Source organism: Theropithecus gelada, chromosome 8 (genome assembly GCF_003255815.1).
Source record: "Theropithecus gelada isolate Dixy chromosome 8, Tgel_1.0, whole genome shotgun sequence".
Lineage (NCBI taxonomy): Eukaryota > Metazoa > Chordata > Mammalia > Primates > Cercopithecidae > Theropithecus > Theropithecus gelada.
Genome location: NC_037676.1, coordinates 8247678 through 8266921, shown reverse-complemented (window position 1 = coordinate 8266921; position 19244 = coordinate 8247678). Strand labels below are relative to the sequence as shown.

Below are 19244 nucleotides of genomic sequence, written 5' to 3'. Positions count from 1 at the left end.
TGCCTTAAAGGCTTACTGACTTCTAAATTTGAGGTTATTAAAAAATTCAGAAAATGCCTACTTGTGACGTAACTATTTTTTTTTTAGATTAGTAAGAATGTGCTAGTTTCCGGCCTAAAAACCACTTCTTAATTACAGTCCCTCATACTGCCAGCGTGAGCTTTCAAAAGACTATTAAAATGAAAGAACAACTAGAATAAAACCACTCTGCTAAATGATGACATTGAAATACAGTCAAACGCAGCCTTAGGAGGAAGGAAGGCCCTTTCATCTCCTGACCTGTGCACATAACTTCTAATGAGGTCAAGTGGAGCCCAGCGGGGGCTCCATTCCAGCCATTCTGTAAAGGGAGGACAAACAGGGTTTTCCCTTTTAGTTGGCTTTCTGCATATTCTCTTATAATGCTCATAGTTCAAAGTGAGTTGACAGTACTGAATCTAAAATGCATCATTATGTGCATCTAGGTAGATGTAAATTAATTGAAAAACCCCTGGAATTTTAAAAAGGGAATAAAAAGAGCCACGTGTTCCTTTCTTGCCCGAAACCAGGCTTCTGTTCAACGAAATTGCTCACCTCACTGAAATAAGCAGGTGATTGGACGGGTGATTTCTAGCAGGGGTGTCCAATCTTTCGGCTTCCCTGAGCCATGTTGAAAGGACTGTCTTGGGGCACACATAAAATACACTAACACTAACGATAGCTGATGAGCTTTACGAAAATCACAAACACAAACAGTCTCATCGTGTTTTAAATATGTTTACAAATTTGTGTTGGGCCACAGGCAAAGCTGTGTTGGGCCACATGTGGCCTGTGAGCCGCGGGTTGGACGAGATTGTATCACAGCATTAGGTCTTGTTGCTTAAATCTTTTCCCTTTCAGTGCCCCGAGGCTAGGCTGCCCATTCTCCAGACCCTAGATCATAGAAGGTTTCCAGTTTATTGAAATACATACAGGAGAGGTGAAAATTATATCAGAATCTTAGGAGTTAAGGGGCATTTCTGGTTGGAGCTGGGATTTTATAAATCAAGGCAGGACTTGGATACCCCTGCAATCAATATTGAGATTCTGTCTTGTCCTGGCTTGGGGTCTCCTCATCAGCCCTGTCTGTGATCTGATCACCGTGGCTGGATTTGCCTCTATTATCACTTCAGAACCTTTCCAGCTTTCCATACTATGGCCACATTTAAAAATCAAAATTAACTACAGAAAGGGTTGGTTTGAGGACCCTGCAAGCTTTAATAGTTACAATTATGTGCCAGACACAATGCTAGGAACACCCACTTATGTTATTAGATTAAATCCTCAAGACAGTCCAAAAATGTAGGTATAGCTGTGTTTTCTTACACATAAGGACGCTGAAGATCAAAAGTGTTAAATAACTTACACGAGGTACTGGACTAATAAATGTTAGATCTAGGTTTATCTACAAGGTTATTTCAAAGTCCACATATACTGTTCTAAGCGAAGTGATATGACACTTCCTCAAAATTATTTGTAAATAAATATAAATAAATCATACATAAAAAGATACATCAATATGTGCATATATCCATATGTAGAAAAACAGACAATATATTTTTTGAGAAGAAAAGTTGGAGTCATCCTGTTGGAGAAGATTCTTTTTACCTTGAGAGTATCTCCTTCAAACAGCTGGAAGCTTCGTGCTCGAAGGTGGATACCCTTGCCGGCTTCTGTTTCTATTTTATAGATACACTCATGGTTATTATCATAATTGGATGGAAAATTTGGAGACAGTAATGTTCCTTCATTTCCTTTGACACTTGCTCCACATTCAGCTAAAATAAATAGGACATCAGAGAAAGAGGATTCAAAAGTGGAATTACTGTTTTTAACAGATTAAAACCTTTAAAATCATGATAGCTTCCTCTTCTATCAATGTATGTCTGTTAATAATATATTATTTTAAAATAGATCAGTGATTTTTTAAAATTGTTTTACCAACTGGACACAAAAAGATACCCTGCTTAGCTCATTTTCAAAAGTGTCTTATTTATTTTAACAGAATGACCTCTGACTATGTGGAAGCAGCATGCTCTCACACAGAGAGTTCTAGAATAAAACAGAGGTGCTCCGGCACCATGGCTGAGAAGCTGTGTCACCAGGTTGTCACAGCACCTCTCCCACTAGCCTCGTTCCTGCCTCATGAAATGTCCCCATGTCTCCACCAATTCCCAGGCACCCATTCTGCCGTTGTTTCTCTGCAGTTTTTCTTCACTGGTATCTTATGGCACCAACTGGGATGCATTCAAAGGGGAATCTAACGACAGACCAAACCACTGAGTTATCTTGTCGCAGTCTTCAGGATGTCACAGCCCTGAAGGCCTTAGCATTGTCTTAGGATGGAAGAACATTCAACGGCAGTAAATATCTGCTTCTCCCCCTTTCCCAATGAAGGAAGAGGATAGTTGACTTCTCGATCTAAATTTATACCAAACAAAATTCCTCTTATCAAGGTCAAAGTGAAAATACATACAACTGTCTACTTTCTGTCAACCTGCGGAAAGTCACTTAACTTTTCAGCACCTGTTTCACTGTGAAAGTGAACAGTTTAGGTCAAGAATGCTTCCGAATTTGTGTTGGGCCACAGGCAAAGCTGCGTCGGGGCGCATGTGGCCTGTGGGCCGCGGGTTGGACAAGATTGTATCACAGCATTAACTCTTGTTGCTCCAAAATTCTAAGTCCAATACAATCACACACACACACACACACACACAAAATAATAAAGTGACTACATATGCGGGTGCACACACACACAGAGGTTTGTATGTGCCAAGAGAGCTCCACAGGAGTCTGCACCAACAATTTTACAGACTATACGATGTGCCCAGCACTCTGATGTAAATATCCCACAGAATGCCTATTCGTTTGAAGAATAATTGTTAGGTTGGAAACCGAGCGTCAGTTAAATGCCAGGTATGTACTGAGAGTGGGAGGGAAGGATGCACAGTGTTCATTTTCCAGTGGGTTGCTCAAGGTATTGCAGAATTTTGCAGATGATTTCTGCATGCCCATTGCCACGATGCTGATTCTCTCACACCCTCACTCCCTCTTTGACCATGAACACAATCAGCTACGTCACTGACCATGGGCATCCTAATCCACTTGCCATCAGGAAGTTGCTAGAGATCCATGATTGCCCCCCAGTGATTTGTGCACACTGAATCTCAGAATGCTTCCATGTGGAAGGGTGTGGGGAGAAAGTCAGAGAGGAAAACGCTTGACAACTTGCATTCACTTCTCCCTCATCCTCCTTAAACAAAGATAGAAAGGCAGACTTTGGATATGGTTCTCAGGGTGCAAGTGTTGAGGGAGAAGTGCAGGCAATTGGTGACTCAAAGATGCCATTGGGAATTTAAAATCATTTTAAGAAATTACAGTAACATAATTATACAATCATAATTATATATTGTATAACTATAATAACTTAAAAACCATCTTAAAAGACATATATATATATACACCCATGAGTAGGTGTATATTTATAAATACATATAAATATATTTATATCTATAAAATATCTATATTATATATATCCACAAAATAGATATAAATATATAAACATGGAGAGAAAAGCAACTGATGTGTTTCTCATGCTCCATACTTGGGCATCCCTACTCCAGCCCACACCTTGCTGTGTTTGAACAGTGATCCTTCTCTGTTAGCAATTTGATGATTCGCAGACAGTGTAAGGTTGAAGAAAAATGGCTTTACAGGCTGGGGGCAGTGGCGCATGCCTGTAATCCCAGCACTTTGTGAGGCTGATGGGGGTGGATCACGAGGTCAAGAGATTGAGACCATCCTGGCCAACATGGTGAAACCATGTCTGTACTAAATATACAAAAATTAGCTGGGCGTGGTGGCACGCGCTTGTAGTCCCAGCTACTTGGGAGGCTGAGGCAGGATAATTGTTTGAACCTGAGAGGTGGAGGTTGCAGTGAGCTGAGATCCGCCACTGCCCTCATGGAGACATAGCAAGACTCCATCTCCAAAAAAAAAAAAAGAGAGAGAAAGAAAAATGACTTTATAGTTTAAACTCAACAACAAGCTATTTAGATAGTAAGCTCCTTGGAAAAGTTAATAATTTGTGGATATTGAATATCTTTGTTGGATATTCTTTTATTTTTTTTCCTTCCTGAAGAAAGTGTCTTTCACATAAAAGCCAAAATAAATGAAAATAAAGTTTAAAGAAGCCAAGCTGTGTGTCCTCCCTCGGCTGCCCCATGGAGAGAAGACTTGGGGTTTCCAGCTATAAAAGGTGCTGTCCTTAAAGGGAATAAAATAAGAACATAATTCTAACGACCAGAGAATGAAACCTAGTCACAAATATTAGGGAATATTTAAAATTGAATTTAACAAAAATCGACAAAGGCAACCATTCCAAATTTAGGTCTTTTGTTAGGTTTACAAGTTTAAAAACAATTCATGCAATTGAAGATATACTGGCATGGTGGCAAATAAATAAATCATTTTCAGGTGGGGAAGGAATGCCGGGACATGGGCACAGTCTCAGGTGCAAGACAAATAGGATGTTTTTATGGCTTTATCAACATGACCGAAGTGAAGCATCACAGAAAGGAACCACGGGAGATGGGACTGCAAACACAGCCTGAACCAGGTTGTAGGGAATGCCTGCGCTTCCTTGAACCATGGTAGGAGTTCCCTGAAAGAGTTTGGAGCATGGACGTGCCCTGATAAAAGGATGTTTGGAAAAGAGGAATGCCCTAAAACAGTTGAATTTTAAAGACTCTAAACAAAAACACAGAAGGTATAGATGTTGTGAAGATTGACTTGTGACACAAATTCTAGAATTTCAATAGAAGAGGAATATCTTTGAAGGTTCAAAGAAGTAATCGTAGGAAAAATAAGTTGTAGTAATACCATGCCTGATGGGGTATAGGAATTTATCTAATTTTTTTTTTTTTTTTTTTGGTCTATATGTCACTTACATAATGCATGCTCTTATTACTATTACATCATTGGCTGGGCGTGGTGGCTCACATCTGTAATTCCAGCACTTTGGGAGGGCAAGGCGGGCAGATTACCTGAGGTCAGGAGCTCAAGACGAGCCTGGCCAACATGGTGAAACCCTATCTCTATTAAAAATACAAAAATTAGCCTTGCATGGTGGTGCATGCCTGTTGTCCCAGCTAATTGGTAGGCTGAGGCAGGAGACTTGCTTGAACCCAGGAGGCAGAAGTTGCAGTGAGCCGAGATCACGCCACCGCACTCTACCCTGGGCAACAAGAAAGAAGCTCTGTCTGAAAACAAAACAAAACAAACAAACAAACAAAACCATGGGAGTATATACCAAAACTAAACCCATGTTACACATGAAAAAACTGAGGCACAATAACACTAATTAACAGGCTCAAGATCACACAGCTGTGAGAGGCAGACTATTCTTTGAACCCCAGGCAATCTGCTATCAGAAGGTGCAATAATTGTGCTATGTTTGTTAATACACAATGTTGGTAATCATTCCTATTGGCAGATATTAAATAATCCGTGAGGGCTACTTGCTTATGACTTTAATAACCTTGTGAGTCCAACAGGATAGGAAAGTGATACTGCTGAGGGAAGCAACTTTCTGAATGGTATAAGTTACTATTTTACAAAATGTTCTTTGAAGAAACATTGGTATACTTTTGGAGGCTTGTCTTCTGACTTAATTCTGTTTTCAAATTAAATTAGAAGAATTCTTGCCAAAGCTTGTTATCTCCTTTCCTATGTGCTCTCTAACACTACCCCTGCTGACCAAGATACCACCAGATAGCTCACATATCACAAAATGTTTCCTTTTCCTTGTTTCCACAGCTGTGCAGGCGGGCTCCCAGTATACAAAAATGGATACAACGTGATATTCAAATGAAAGAATGGATGTGTCAAAGAAACTGAGAGAGGTGCTCCAGACCCTGGAGCACTATCGCGGAGGACATAATGTAATAAGACACTGATATTAAGTAAAGAGCAAGTGCTCAGAAAATCGCAACAGTTAAGTGACCAAAATTTCAAAAATTATTTGAGCTTGATTTCAAACATTCATTGAAAATCACCATTAGAACAATTAAATGCTTCATTTTAAAGAAGTTTTTTTCAATAGTCTATTTAATATTAATTTAAGATGAGTGAATACAATGTTTCTTAATACAAATCACTTGCTGTTTTATAAAAAAGCTACTGAAATGGTAATTATAATTGAATTGTCACTTAGATTTTTGCAATTGAACGAAACTAATTAAAATTAAATTAACACAGGAGAAAGGAGTTAATTGATTTTTCAGTCAATTCTTCTGTACAAAGGCAGCTACCTGTGAAATTTGCTGTCTCAGTCTGCTTGGCCTGCTGTAGCAAAGTACCACAGAGAGAGTGGCCTCAACAACAGACAGACGTGGAGGCTAGGAAGTCCCAAATTCATAACATTAACCAAAGTGTCTGTATAAATTAATACATATTCAATATTAGGGAAAGTTATTTTATTGGGGACATTAAATAACTATTTATTTGATTATTTAAAAAACTAAGTAAAATATATAACCTCTCAATCTGCCTATTCAATACAGTTAAATTGGATTCAAATTCTACAGCTGAAGCAACTTGTCCACCTAAATAATGTTGAGCCTACACAATACCTCACATTTAACAGAGATGTTTCTTAACATAATGACTGAAAGTAAACGTGTATGGCTCTGGTTATTAAAATGCGGACATTGTTGTGGGGCTTTTGAGGGCATTATGAAATTGGGAAAACCATTAATATGCAGACCTCTATGTTTTAGAAGCTTTATTTAAAAAGTACAGAAATAGAAAACAGCTCAACTAAGGAACAGAAACAGAAAATCTACCTTTCTCCTTTAAACCAAGTTCATTGTGTTCTACACAATAAGTAAATCTTGCCCATAATAGAAGTCTATATAAATCAAAATGTGCAAGTCCATGTTTACTCACAAAGAATATCTAAGAATTTCACAAAATGGTACTATTTTTAGCCCATGCATTATCCTAAAACCTTTATTTTTACAATTTAGTGCCATTATTGGATTAGCTTTTAAGAAGCAATAGAAACTAACATTTTAGCTTAGAACGTTGTTTCAAATTTTTAAACCCAAAATTAAAGAACTACATAGAATTATATATAGTTTAGTGATATATATCATATATATCACATATCACATGTGATGTATATCACATATCACATATATGTCTCATATATATCATGTATGATATGCATCTTATATATCACATGATATGCATCTTATATATCACATGATATGTGTCATATATATTATATATATCACTAAACTCTATATATTGGTATTTTTAATGAGATATATGTTTAATATATCTCTCTCTATAGAGAGAGAGTTTAGTGTTAAACTAGATCTAAATTAAATTAAAATACAGGCAAGATATTTTGTTTTACTATGCCTGTTGGAAATAACTTATAATCCATTCAAAAATTGAGGATAAGGGTGTTGTTGATTTTTTTCTTTTTTTATTTCGCCCAGTGACTTTCTACTTTGTCAAGCAAATAGATTAATACAGTTAATCAATAAGAGACTATATCTCACTTTCATTCATTTTTTAAAAAATTCTCTTACTAGATATGCATTTAAGGCTTATGCTGACGTATATATACAGCCCTTTAACACCCTGTCTGAGAAAATTTTTTGTTCAACTAATTCTGAAACGATGTCATAGATGCAATATTAGGTTACAGAATTATAGTGAACATTTATCTCCATCATATGTGCTCTCTAACTTTGCTCCTGCTCTTTTGACCAAAATACTACAAAAAGTCACAAAACATCACAAAATATTCAGTTTTTGTTATTATTCAAAAGCTGTGCAGATGGAATTCTAAATGTCGTAAGCTAATCACGACTGCCCTGGCCACAATGGCTGCTCAGGAATAGGCATGGGACTCAATGTGGGCCAGTGAGAGGAAACCCAGGACTTGTACATAAGCGATCTTGACATAGCTGTTTCCACAGAGCTGCAGGATGTGGGGCTACCACACTGTATGTGATGATATGAAATCAGGAAGCCACCTAGTGCTTTACCCAGGTTGGCAAAACTGAGAGATGCTGAGACTTCAGGTTCTTGTTGATGAGGTTGAACCCTTGATCAAACCTCACCTGAAGCTGTCCCTATGTATGGACTTTATATCACCTTACCAATAAACTTTCATTTTGACTTAAGCCAATGTGGGCAACTTTTTCTCTAACTTGCAAGCAAAAAAGAAGATCCTAAACAATACATGTATAATACAGATGCCAACACATGCCAGAAGAGACGGTTTGAGCATTGAGGTTGAATACCCAAGGTATATATGATATTATTTCTATCATCCTAAATACATCATCAGGTTGAAAAAAACCCTAAAATGAATAAACACAAATAATAAAAAACTTTCCACCTCTTTCACTGAAAAGTGACTTGATAGAAAAATAGTTCTCAGCTCAGACGCTCACTAGAAATTCCATTTAAGGTTAGACATTTATTAGGGAGGTTAAAATGGCATGCTTCTAACTCAGTCGACATTCCTTAGGCATCACCTGCAACCTTTGGTATGGATTTGCCTCTTTCCTTGCCACAGGCCAATCATTTTTATTTCTATAATTTTAGAGAAAGGAACATGAAGTATGGATGGATCAAATTTTTGAGATGAAAAGAGAAGCTTCTGAGGAAAGCAATTTTCCTCTTTTGGATACACAGAGCTTAGGGATGAGGCAGCCCCACTGTAAAGCAGCCATCAGTCCGAGGAGGGAGACAAAGAGATGAAGACAACTTGAGGCCGGGTGCGGTGGCTCACACCTGTAATCCCAGCACTTTGGGAAGCCAAGGCGGGCTGATCACAAGATCAGGAGTTCGAGACCAGCCTGGCCAACATGGTGACACCCCGTCTCTATTAAAATTACAAAAATTAGCTGGACGCGGTGGCGGGCACCTGTAGTCCCACCAACTCGGGAGGATGAGGCAGGAGAATCGCTTGAACTTGGGAGGCAGAGGTTGCAGTGAGCCAAGATCGCGTCACTGCACTCCAGCCTGGGTGACAAGAACAAAACTCTGTCTCAAAAAAAAAAAAAAAAAAAAAAAAAAAAAAAAAAAAATGTAATGGCAAAAACAGCAATTACTTTTGCACCAACCTTATAGAAAGAGCCCTGGTGCTCTGTGGGCCTGAGAGGGCTCCATCTGTCTGCACAAGGATGCTGGGTGAGTGCTGGGTGCACTCTGGAGAGCCAGTGAATGAGGGACTCTGAGCCAGGACAGCGTGGAGGGAGAGTGATTGCTCTGATTAGTAGGGGAAGCACTGACCAGGCTCTGTTACATTGGGCAAGTCGATGGGGTTTTCACTTTGGAGAGAGCATTCTGCGAGCTGCGGGCCCCTGGGGTTGGTGGGGTCTGGGGAGCTGGGGGAACCATCAGGGGGATGAGGGGATATGGAGGGAGTTGGAGCTAGGAGGGTGGGCAGGAGGAGCCTGACCTGAGAGCTCTGCAGTGGCCAGAAACCTTCAGAACTAGGAGCTAAGCAGGTGGGGGGAATGAGAGAGAAATGAAGACAGCACCCAAATGCACCAGAGGGGTTGGAAGAAAAATCAGGGAACTGCAGGCAAAATGCAAAAGACTAAATACAAAAAGGGCCTGTCCAAGGCCCTCTGTTTCCCTGTTCAGTGCAGTGGTTAAAGGCTGAGTTGCAGGCTCCCTGGGTTTCAGTCTTCCTAGCTCTATGTCCTTGGGCAAAGTTTGTAGGGTCTTTGTGTCTCAATATTTCCACCTGTAAAAGGAAACTGTCAATTGTAGGGTTTACCTCATAGAATTGTCATGGGACTAACTACATTATTACATGGAAGGAGCCTGAAGCAGTGGCTGGTCTACCATGCAGTGTTTAATAAATAGTAACTATTCTTCCAACTCTGGTTACTTATTCTTTCATATTTTAGACCACAGAGTAAAAACTTGAATGATAAGAAAAACAATGTAAAGATAATGACTGTGGATGAAATAGAATAATATTTAATGGGTCTTAATCATTATAATCAGTAGACTACTTACTGTGACATATCTAGATGTCACTTTGATTTCACTGAGTTGGGGGTTTTGCCCAGACTTCAAACAGTCTCAGTTAGGAGTCTCTGGAATAGACTCCAACCAAGTCTGGGAACTCCTAAGATCATCTACAAAATACCGTATCTTTTTTTTTCTTGAGATAATATTCAAAATTTGCCTTCCATTCTCAAATAAATATTATAACCACAAAAAAGTAAGATTTTAGGATATTTTAGGATATCTATTTTAGGATAAAAACAGATTGTAAAAATATATAGACACCTGTTTTGGAAAGAGACACAGATGATTTGATTCAAGTTTTTTGTTTAATTTTTTTAATAATGAAATTCTGACTATGTGTCTCTCTGGCTCATTAACATTCAAAAAGAGAGCTTTATCATTTGAGTTACATAATATTCCTAAGCAACTCCAAAAAATCAAAGAGATTTTACACCATGGTAAAATAAAACCAGTTACGCTAAACAAGTCATGCTAAGTGAACAAGTTTGTGTTTTATATGGATTATTACATTTTATCTTCAGACCTCCCCCATCTGCCTCCAGTTCGTTAACTGGTTAAATTAGTGTGGTTCGTATTCTGGACTCCATGGACTCAGAAGGCTTGGTGTTAAGGAGAACCTTGGTTAATCTCTCACCTCCCTTTTTTCTTCACAACGACATTAGTCAGTTTTCTGCCACTTTAAAGAACAATTTGTAAGACCCAGAATATGCTGAGCAACATGGCTGGGTTGCTATGGCAGGAACCAGATCTTGTCTGTATAGCTAACTACGAGAGCTCTGGCTGTGTGGGCAACACACCCTATTTAAGCTACGACAGCAGTTATGATTCTCCTTTGCTAAACTTCTTACAGTGGCACAGTTTCCAGATTGCCAATAAACACCGCCCTACCGGATCAACAAGCCAGTACCAGCACGTGAGCCCAGTACTTCATTTCAAGGTACCGAAATAAAAGTTCCTGTTACTCTTTGGAATTATCTCTTGGATTCCTCCAGAACACACTGAAAAAGCAAATTCAGTATTCAAATGCCTATCATGCCCACTTAGCAGGAGTGTGCAACCATCATCCAATCAAAGGGTACAACTGACAACAAAAACGAAATTGTCACCATCGTTATACCAAGGGACACGTGCTGCTTTTAACCAATATAATTGTCAGAGGTTGTGTTATTATTGCTTGGTTTCTTTCTTTTTCATTGTTTTCTTTTGCTCCAGATTTTCTCTCTCTCTCTCTCTCATATATATATATATATTTTTTTTTTTGCTTCCCTTCATAAATATGCTTGACACATGCTTTGGTTTCTCTCTTGTTCAATCATAAAATTTCAGAGCGGAAAGGGACTTACATTATAGATGAGCTCATTCAAGCCCAAAGCAGTTAGGCAGCTCCCCTCTCCCCTGCTTTGCAGAGTGAGGCCCATACTCTCACCTCCCCCGTTCCTTGTCAACAACCCCCCACCCCGTCCCGACCACCCTGGGCTTCTTGCCTGGGCTATGCCCTGCCCCCATGGATGAATGAAATGAAAGCGTGTGACCACCTACCCACACACCTTGGCAGAGGTGCACTCCACACACGGCGGCCCCCACCCAGGCAGGTAAGCTTGGTTGCACCTTCTAAGCGATATCCCGGGAAGCAGGAAAACGTCAGAGAGTCTCCCACACCAAAGTGAAAACCAATTCTTCGGCTGAAGGCAGGGACTCCAGGATCATCACACGGCTCCAGGTCATACTCTGAGGCATGTAGAGACAGAGTAAATGCATGAGGATTTGGGTAAATACACACTGATTAAATAGCAAGAGTAGAGTGCTATTACAAAAGGTGCTATTACAAAAAATAAATCTACATATATATTTTCCCCAAACACTTATAACTGTTACGTGCATTTTTTTGTCTTGTACTATGAACTGTCTAATGACAAATGACATGGGATTTAGCATTTTTTTTTTTTAATTGACAAGTCAGAATGAGAGTTACTAGAGGCTGGGAAGGGGGTGTATGGAGGGAAGAATAAAGTGATGTTGGTCAATGGATACCAGGATACAGTTAGAAGGAATATGTTCTAATACTTGATAGCAGAGTAAGGTGACCATAGTGAGTAATAATAAAGTGTACATTTCAAAATAGCTCAAAGGCAAGATTTGAAATGTTCCCAACACAAAGAAGTAATAAATGTTTGAGGTGATGGGTATCTTAAGTATCTTGATATGTTTGTCACACATTCTACTCATGTATCAAAATATCACATGCATCCCATAAATGTGTAGAATTATTATGTAACTAGAAGACAAACAGACAAATAGCATATTAAAGTGAGAAAATTCACTTCAAAACTGTCAATTTGAGAGTGTGGAATAATTTCACTGATATTTCTAATTGCTTAAATTGGTTACTGTATCCCTCCCAAAGGTGCTTTTTGATAACTAAGGCATGAAGCATAACATAAAAGCAAAGGCACAGGGCTGTGTTTGTGGAAAGCTTATCACAGCCAATTTCACCTCTAGAATATACCTCAGTGAGGAATAGTGGAATTTTCCTCTGTTTATTTTCAATCTGTAAACAGTGCGAGATTGAAAAGTAGGAGACAACATTTTGTACTAGAATTACTATCTCACACCTTGCTGTTATTTTCTTTCTATCTAAGGATATACTGTGTACACTCAACTCAAACCATACGTTTCCTGTCGTTTCTTTAAAAACAACTGAAAAGTCTTGCCAAATAGGAGAATAATTTGATATTATTATATGCTATATCTATTATCTTATATAAAGAAACACCATGATCCTGTGGTTCTTTGCTTTGTGTATATTTTTACTCCATAGTTTATACAATATCCTCTGAAAGATACTTACAAGGACAGAAAGCCTGAAACAATATCATGAGGTTAGAAGGTGTGTATTAGTTGTAACCATCTCGATTAGGCTTTGTAAGGATTCTCTTACATTAATTGTCACTTAATCGCTATTATACAAAGTGTATTTACACTATGTACATGTTCATCTTCATCTAACGCAAGAAAAGTGTATTGTCCTCAGAATTCCATCTTCTCACCTACTCAAACACTTTGTTCTTGGAGTTTATCCTTTTTCTTTTCCTCATCAATTCTCTTATTTCCATCAAGATAAAAAATACATCAATCTTAAGAATGAGGTAAACAACCAAACCAACCAACAAAACAAACTAACACCACCAATCTCTGGACTTCACAGTCACCCAACCACCATATCATTTCTCTGGTTATCATTAGCACAAACTTTTCAAAGTGTTGGGTGTATCTTCCATTTTCCCAACTTCCCTTCCAAGCCTCTCTTCATCTCATCTATTCAGGTTTTCCTTCACAGCCTTCCATTCAAATACATCTTACCAAAGTCACAGTGACCTCCAGATGCAAAAACCAATGGTCAATTCTTAGTCCTTCTCTTACTAAGTAGGTTTTAAAACAGTTGAATGCTCTCTTCTTTCTTAAAAGGCTGTCCTTTCTTAGCTTATGGGATGCCACTCCCCTCCTAACTCACTAGACCCAACTTTTCAATTGGCTGATTCGGATCTTCTGCTGCCCCATGTGTTGAAATTAACTCTGCTGATGGCTTTCCAGTATTTCTTTTTCTTTAATATGATCCTGTTATATGAACTGAAGACTCTTGTCAGTTGCTTTTGAATACATCCCTCAATATCCGCAAGAGAAAAAGCCTGTATTTTCTTCCCAAACCTGCTTTACTCTTAGTGTTTTTGATGCAAAGCATAGCATCCTCATTCATGCAGGTTGAAAACCTTGACCCCACTCTGTATTTTATACCACACCTTCGCTTCCTACCAATAAAATCAGCTCTACCCTAGCATCCTTCCTGTAGTCTGAGCTTCCATCTGGCATCTCTTGCTGGGATTGTATAACATGTTCCTGTTGAGACTCACACATTATCTTTCAAATAACATTGAAAAAAGTCAGATCATGTCAAGCTCTTCAAATCCATTCAATGGCTTCATGCAACATTCACAATTAACATCCAAGTTACTTATGTTATGTGCCCTCCATAACTAACTTCACATCCTTCCACTTTCCCCTCAGTTTCAGGGGTTGGTCTGGCCACAGTGCCCCTCTTCTTTATCCTAAATTTGGTGGCCTGGTCCTCCTGTTGCACCTCCTTCTGCTGATAGCCCACCCAAATTAGCTGGACTGTCCATTCTCTGCTTCACAATCAAGTCTCAGCCTGTCAAAGAGACCTGCCTAGGCAATTAAAGAATGAGTACACTCTCCTCTGTCCCAGGTACTCATGACTCAACCACAGAAGAAGAAACATTTCAAATGAGTATCCTCATTTGAAAATTCATGGTACCACTGAAGGAGGCAAATACAGAAAAGTAATTTTGGGAAATAAATAATTTTGGTGTGAAAACATTGTCATGGAAACGTTTTTCTCCTATGTTATACAGAAGAAAACAAATTCCGCGTAGGGAAAAGAAGAAAGGCTGCATGTCAGAGACACCCTCTGACCTGGACAGGAGGAGTTTTGCCTCACGAAAGACGCAGAAAAGGTTTTTTTAGGAGGAAAAAAAAAAAAAAAGTCTCGCTCTGTCACCCAGGCTGCAGTGGCACCGTCTCAGCTCACTGCAAGCTCCGCCTCCCAGGTTCATGCCATTCTCCTGCCTCAGTCTCCTGAGTAGCTGGGACTACAGATGCCTGCCACCAAGGCTTTTGAATGAAGAGAAAACCACATATGTGAAGTCACAAAGTTATCCAAGTTTTAACCTTTTGAAGAGAATGACTGAGAAATGATGCTAATTCACTAGAAGTTAGCATTCAAGAAGTAGACACATCGTAGCGGGTGGGAAAGTAAGTGTGGAGTATCCAGTGCACACAGTTAGCAACCAGTAGCAGACAACGTTATGTAAAATGGGGATTGCGCAGATTTAGCTAAACCGACTGGAATATGGGGCTCTTTCTCTACAATGTTACCATTAACATCTGCAGAAATACTGACTAGGACACACAATCAGGAAATACTGCTTTATTAAGGCCTTCTGAGAAAGGCAGAAATAAACTCAATCACCAGGAAAGAAGGCAGATATAAAAGCATCTGAATGCCATTCATGATAAACAACAAAGTCTCTGGATGGGTCAATGCTTCATTTGTATAATAACGTTGCTTGTTATTTGTATACTTAAAAAATAAACTCCATGGTATCAGTGTCACTGGCAATTGTGTGCAGCCCAGTTTCGAGGCAAAAATCTTTCCAATTGAAATTACTCCTCTAACATATCTAAGGAGCTTGTTTACCTTAAAGTTGGCTTTGCAATCAAAAGTGTTTTATTTTTATTTTTATTTTTTAAAAACCTTTCTGCTTGTGTGCAACTGTCTAGATGGAATTGATTTCTTCTGCAGGCTTTAGGTATTATTTTCTACTGGTTATATTGAGATGAATTGTTCTAAATGTTTACAGACTGTTACCACTGTAAAGACCCAAGAAAGAGTATGTGGTTGTTCGCTTGCTTGCTTGTGTAAGTAGTTTATAATGAGAATGTCAGCTGTATAGTTCCGTTCTGACTTTTGGTTATTTGTATGGTCCGAGAGTGTTACCCAAAATCCATGTGCTGGAAATTTGATCCCCTTTTTGGGGATGTTTATGTCACGAGGGATCCACCCTCATTAATGGATTAAAGCCATTATAAAAGGACTTCTGGTCTTCTACCACATGGGGACATGGCGATCCTCCCTTTTTGGTCTTATATCCTCTGCCATGTGATGACACAGCAAGAAGGCTCACCCCAGACGCCAGCACCTTGATCGTGGACTTCTCAGCTTCCAGAACTGAGAAACGAATTTCTAATATTTATAAATTACTTACTATCAGGTATTCTATTATGGCAAGTGGCACAAACAGACTAAGACAGTAGTCATCAAAAGAGTTACTGTCAGCCCTGTGCTAAGGGCACCGGAATAAGAAACTGATGCAGTAAAATGAACAGAATTTGCGTAGACTCCTGAGAAACACCTGCAGAAGTGAACAACAGACTTGCGTTACTGCCATTTTCTTTTTTTGGAGAAGTCTATTTAAATTCATTTTGGATCATGATGAAAGTAAGAACAGGAGGAAGTGATATTCTCATAGTGATACTAATTGCGATACACCAGGGGAGAATGCACAGAGAGAGGGATTTAGGAATTAGTGTTGGAAAGATTTAAGTCTTTGATATATAAAGTGGCACGTTTCATGATTACTGCTGATTACAACAAATTTCCAAGAACTCAAGTGGTCTGAGCCAGTCTTGAAAGCTTCACGTGAGCAGTGAAATACCAAGAAAAATCAACAAAGTCAGATTAAGATAAATGGCAACTAGGTAGAATTACAGGGAGGAGAAAATAGTTTAGAGCATGTTGAAATCCCCAAGAAATATTTTCCTTGAAGACACTATTTTATTTTACATAATGCTTCTCATCATGCAGTAGTTAGTAGGCAATCGTGAAGTTCTTCTTATAGTTGGCTCTTGAAAAGTGTGAGTTTGAACTACTTGAGTCCATTGGAACATGAATTGTTTTCAATAAACATATTGGCAATTTTTTGGAGATTTGCTACAACTTAAAAACACATGCAGATGAACCGTGCCATCAAGACAGATCTTAAAAATTAGTTAAATGTTAGGTATGTCATGAAAGCACAAAATATATGTAGATACTAGTTTATTTATGTGTTAATTGACTGTAGGCCTTTGGTCAACAGTAGCCTATTAGTAGTTGAGATTTGGGGGCGTTAAGAGTTATACTCAGATTTTCCACTGTGCGGGGGTTGACACCCCTAACCCATGTATTATTCAAGTACAGTTGACCTTGAATAATACAAGGGTTAGAGGTGTCAATCCCCATACAGTGGAAAATCATCTTACTTACGAATAACTCATCTTACTTACGAGTAAGATACAGCAGTAGAGCTGCTGTTTATATAAAAGTGGGGCAAGCAAACTTTCTACCAAGATTTTTAGTCTTAGTCTGGGGGATAAGATACATACTCAAATATTGCAACACATAATCTCGTAAGTGGCATCAAAAGTTATTAAGGAATTTCTGAGAGATCTCAAAAGTAGAATAAATTACATGTGACTGTGGTGCCCAGGGACCATCTCATGAAAATTACATTTGATCTGGGCTGTGAGGAATAAAGAAGGAAAACTCTCTTTGTCCAAAGCATCATATGCACAAATGCAAGTTAACGTGATTGTTCCTATCCATTGGCAGCAGGGCCCTTTCTGTTGGCAGAGGGTAGGGGCGTGCTGGAAATGAAGATATTGCAGAGGTTCTGAGTGTGACCCATTCACACTCAAATGTGACCCATTCACATTTTGTTTATATGACCATGTTTATCTCTCACATGTTTGGTCAGCTTTTAGGTGGGGGTAATTTTTTTTGTATCTGTTAAAAAAAGAGCATCTATGTCATAAACTATACAAATTAAACAAGCTAACCCATACAAATAATTTCTGCTGTAATATAAACCTTGTGCAAATATTATCTATATATTATCATTAAAAATAATGATGTTACCTAACTTGGAGTATTTTTTTGTCACTGCATATGAATACATGAAACTATAAGCTCATCCTCAACTGTGTGTGTCCACGTGCTTCTTTCATCCTAGAGGTGGTTGTCAATGCAAATATTGGCAACTATGAAGGGTAGAAACCAATGCAATCAGGTGACAACTGACCCTGAGGACGCCTCCCAATGAGGAAACTTTCCTCAGAGATCTTGTAGAGTTGGTGAAGAGAATTGAGTAAGAAGGGCTTTGCAGAAGATAGTGACATTTACAGATTTTTCAGAGATGAGAATTCACAGATTGTGTAACACAAAGTGGCATTTTCTGGATGCCACATAACTGTACTTGTACCCTGCTTTGTGAAGGCTCAGCTTCCTGCACCCCATCGGTTGGAATCATGCCTGCAGTCACGCATGCACAAACACACACTCATGCACACATTACACACACACACACACACACACATTCTCACGAAGAGAAATAGCAGTATTGTTGCCATAGGAGAGAAACAGCAAACAAGACCAACATACCTGAAAACGTGATGTTGAAGCCCTCGTATGAAATTGAGAAGTCTGATATAAACCGAAGCTGGGCAGTGAAGTTTCCAAACAAGCCTGCCTTGATCGTATGAGGTAACACTGACCCAGTGAGCCTGGCGACGGGCTCGGAGAAACTTCCGTCCTCTGTGATCAGTAAATAGTCGTGGGAACTCTCAAGATGAAAGGTGTGAAAGATCATCTGAACTCCTGAGAAATGAAGGGGGGAGAGAGAGAGAGAAAGAGACACGGAGGGCAGAGAGGGAGAGGGGCAGAGAGACACAGAGACAGAGACAGAGATGAAAGAAATGGAGAGGAAGAGGAAGTGACAGGGGAAGACAGGTTCCAGAGAGTAACAGCCACAGAGACAGAGATGATAGAGAGATGAGACAGAGATTGAGAGAGAGGTAGAGGAGAGAGAGAAAAAGAGAGAGGTTAGGAGAGGTAACAGTTGCTGAAAATTTTTTTCTGGACTTAGACATACCAAGCCTTAATCAAAATATTAAAATGTTTTCTTAATATGTAAGTCTAGCTTTGAAGTTCAAGAGGAAAATGGGTGGAAAGAGGATGGCTTTAGAAATGAAAAAAAGCAGAGGGGACAAACAACAAAAATAAATACTTAAGTGCATATAAGTACAGATATGACGTAAATAGGAAGATATGATGTGGATACGAATACTGAGGTAGATAAGGAGATTATAGATGTAGCAATATATAGATACAGATATAGATGTAGATATTGGCATAGATATGGATATTTAAGAAAAACAGGTGAGAATGTTTACAATGGGCTTCATTAAAAAATTGTCAGTAGGCTCTTAGGGACAGTATTTGTCCCTGAGAGACAAAGGACCAGATGATTTTTCAATTTACACTAAACAAGTGTCCTTTAGAAAAATCTTAGTTGGAGGTCTGTATAAATGAGGAAAAACTTCCTTAAAAATGTAGTTTCAGGGCCGGGCGCGGTGGCTCAAGCCTGTAATCCCAGCACTTTGGGAGGCCGAGACGGGCAGATCACGAGGTCAGGAGATCGAGACCATCCAGGCTAACACGGTGAAACCCCGTCTCTATTAAGAAATACAAAAAACTAGCTGGG

At 39.0% G+C, this 19244-nt stretch overlaps 1 protein-coding gene across 1 annotated transcript in view; it reads right to left on the bottom strand.

The window, feature by feature from the left end:
- The window catches only part of CSMD1 (CUB and Sushi multiple domains 1), a 2061182-nt gene that overhangs the window by 393872 nt on the left and 1648066 nt on the right, over positions 1 to 19244 (bottom strand). The window contains exons 19-21 of the mRNA XM_025393463.1: positions 18143 to 18358; positions 11629 to 11817; positions 1627 to 1796 (exon numbers count right to left, since the gene is read on the bottom strand). Of these exons, the coding sequence (XP_025249248.1) occupies positions 1627 to 1796; positions 11629 to 11817; positions 18143 to 18358 (575 nt within the window). The remainder of the gene's footprint in view (positions 1 to 1626; positions 1797 to 11628; positions 11818 to 18142; positions 18359 to 19244) is intronic.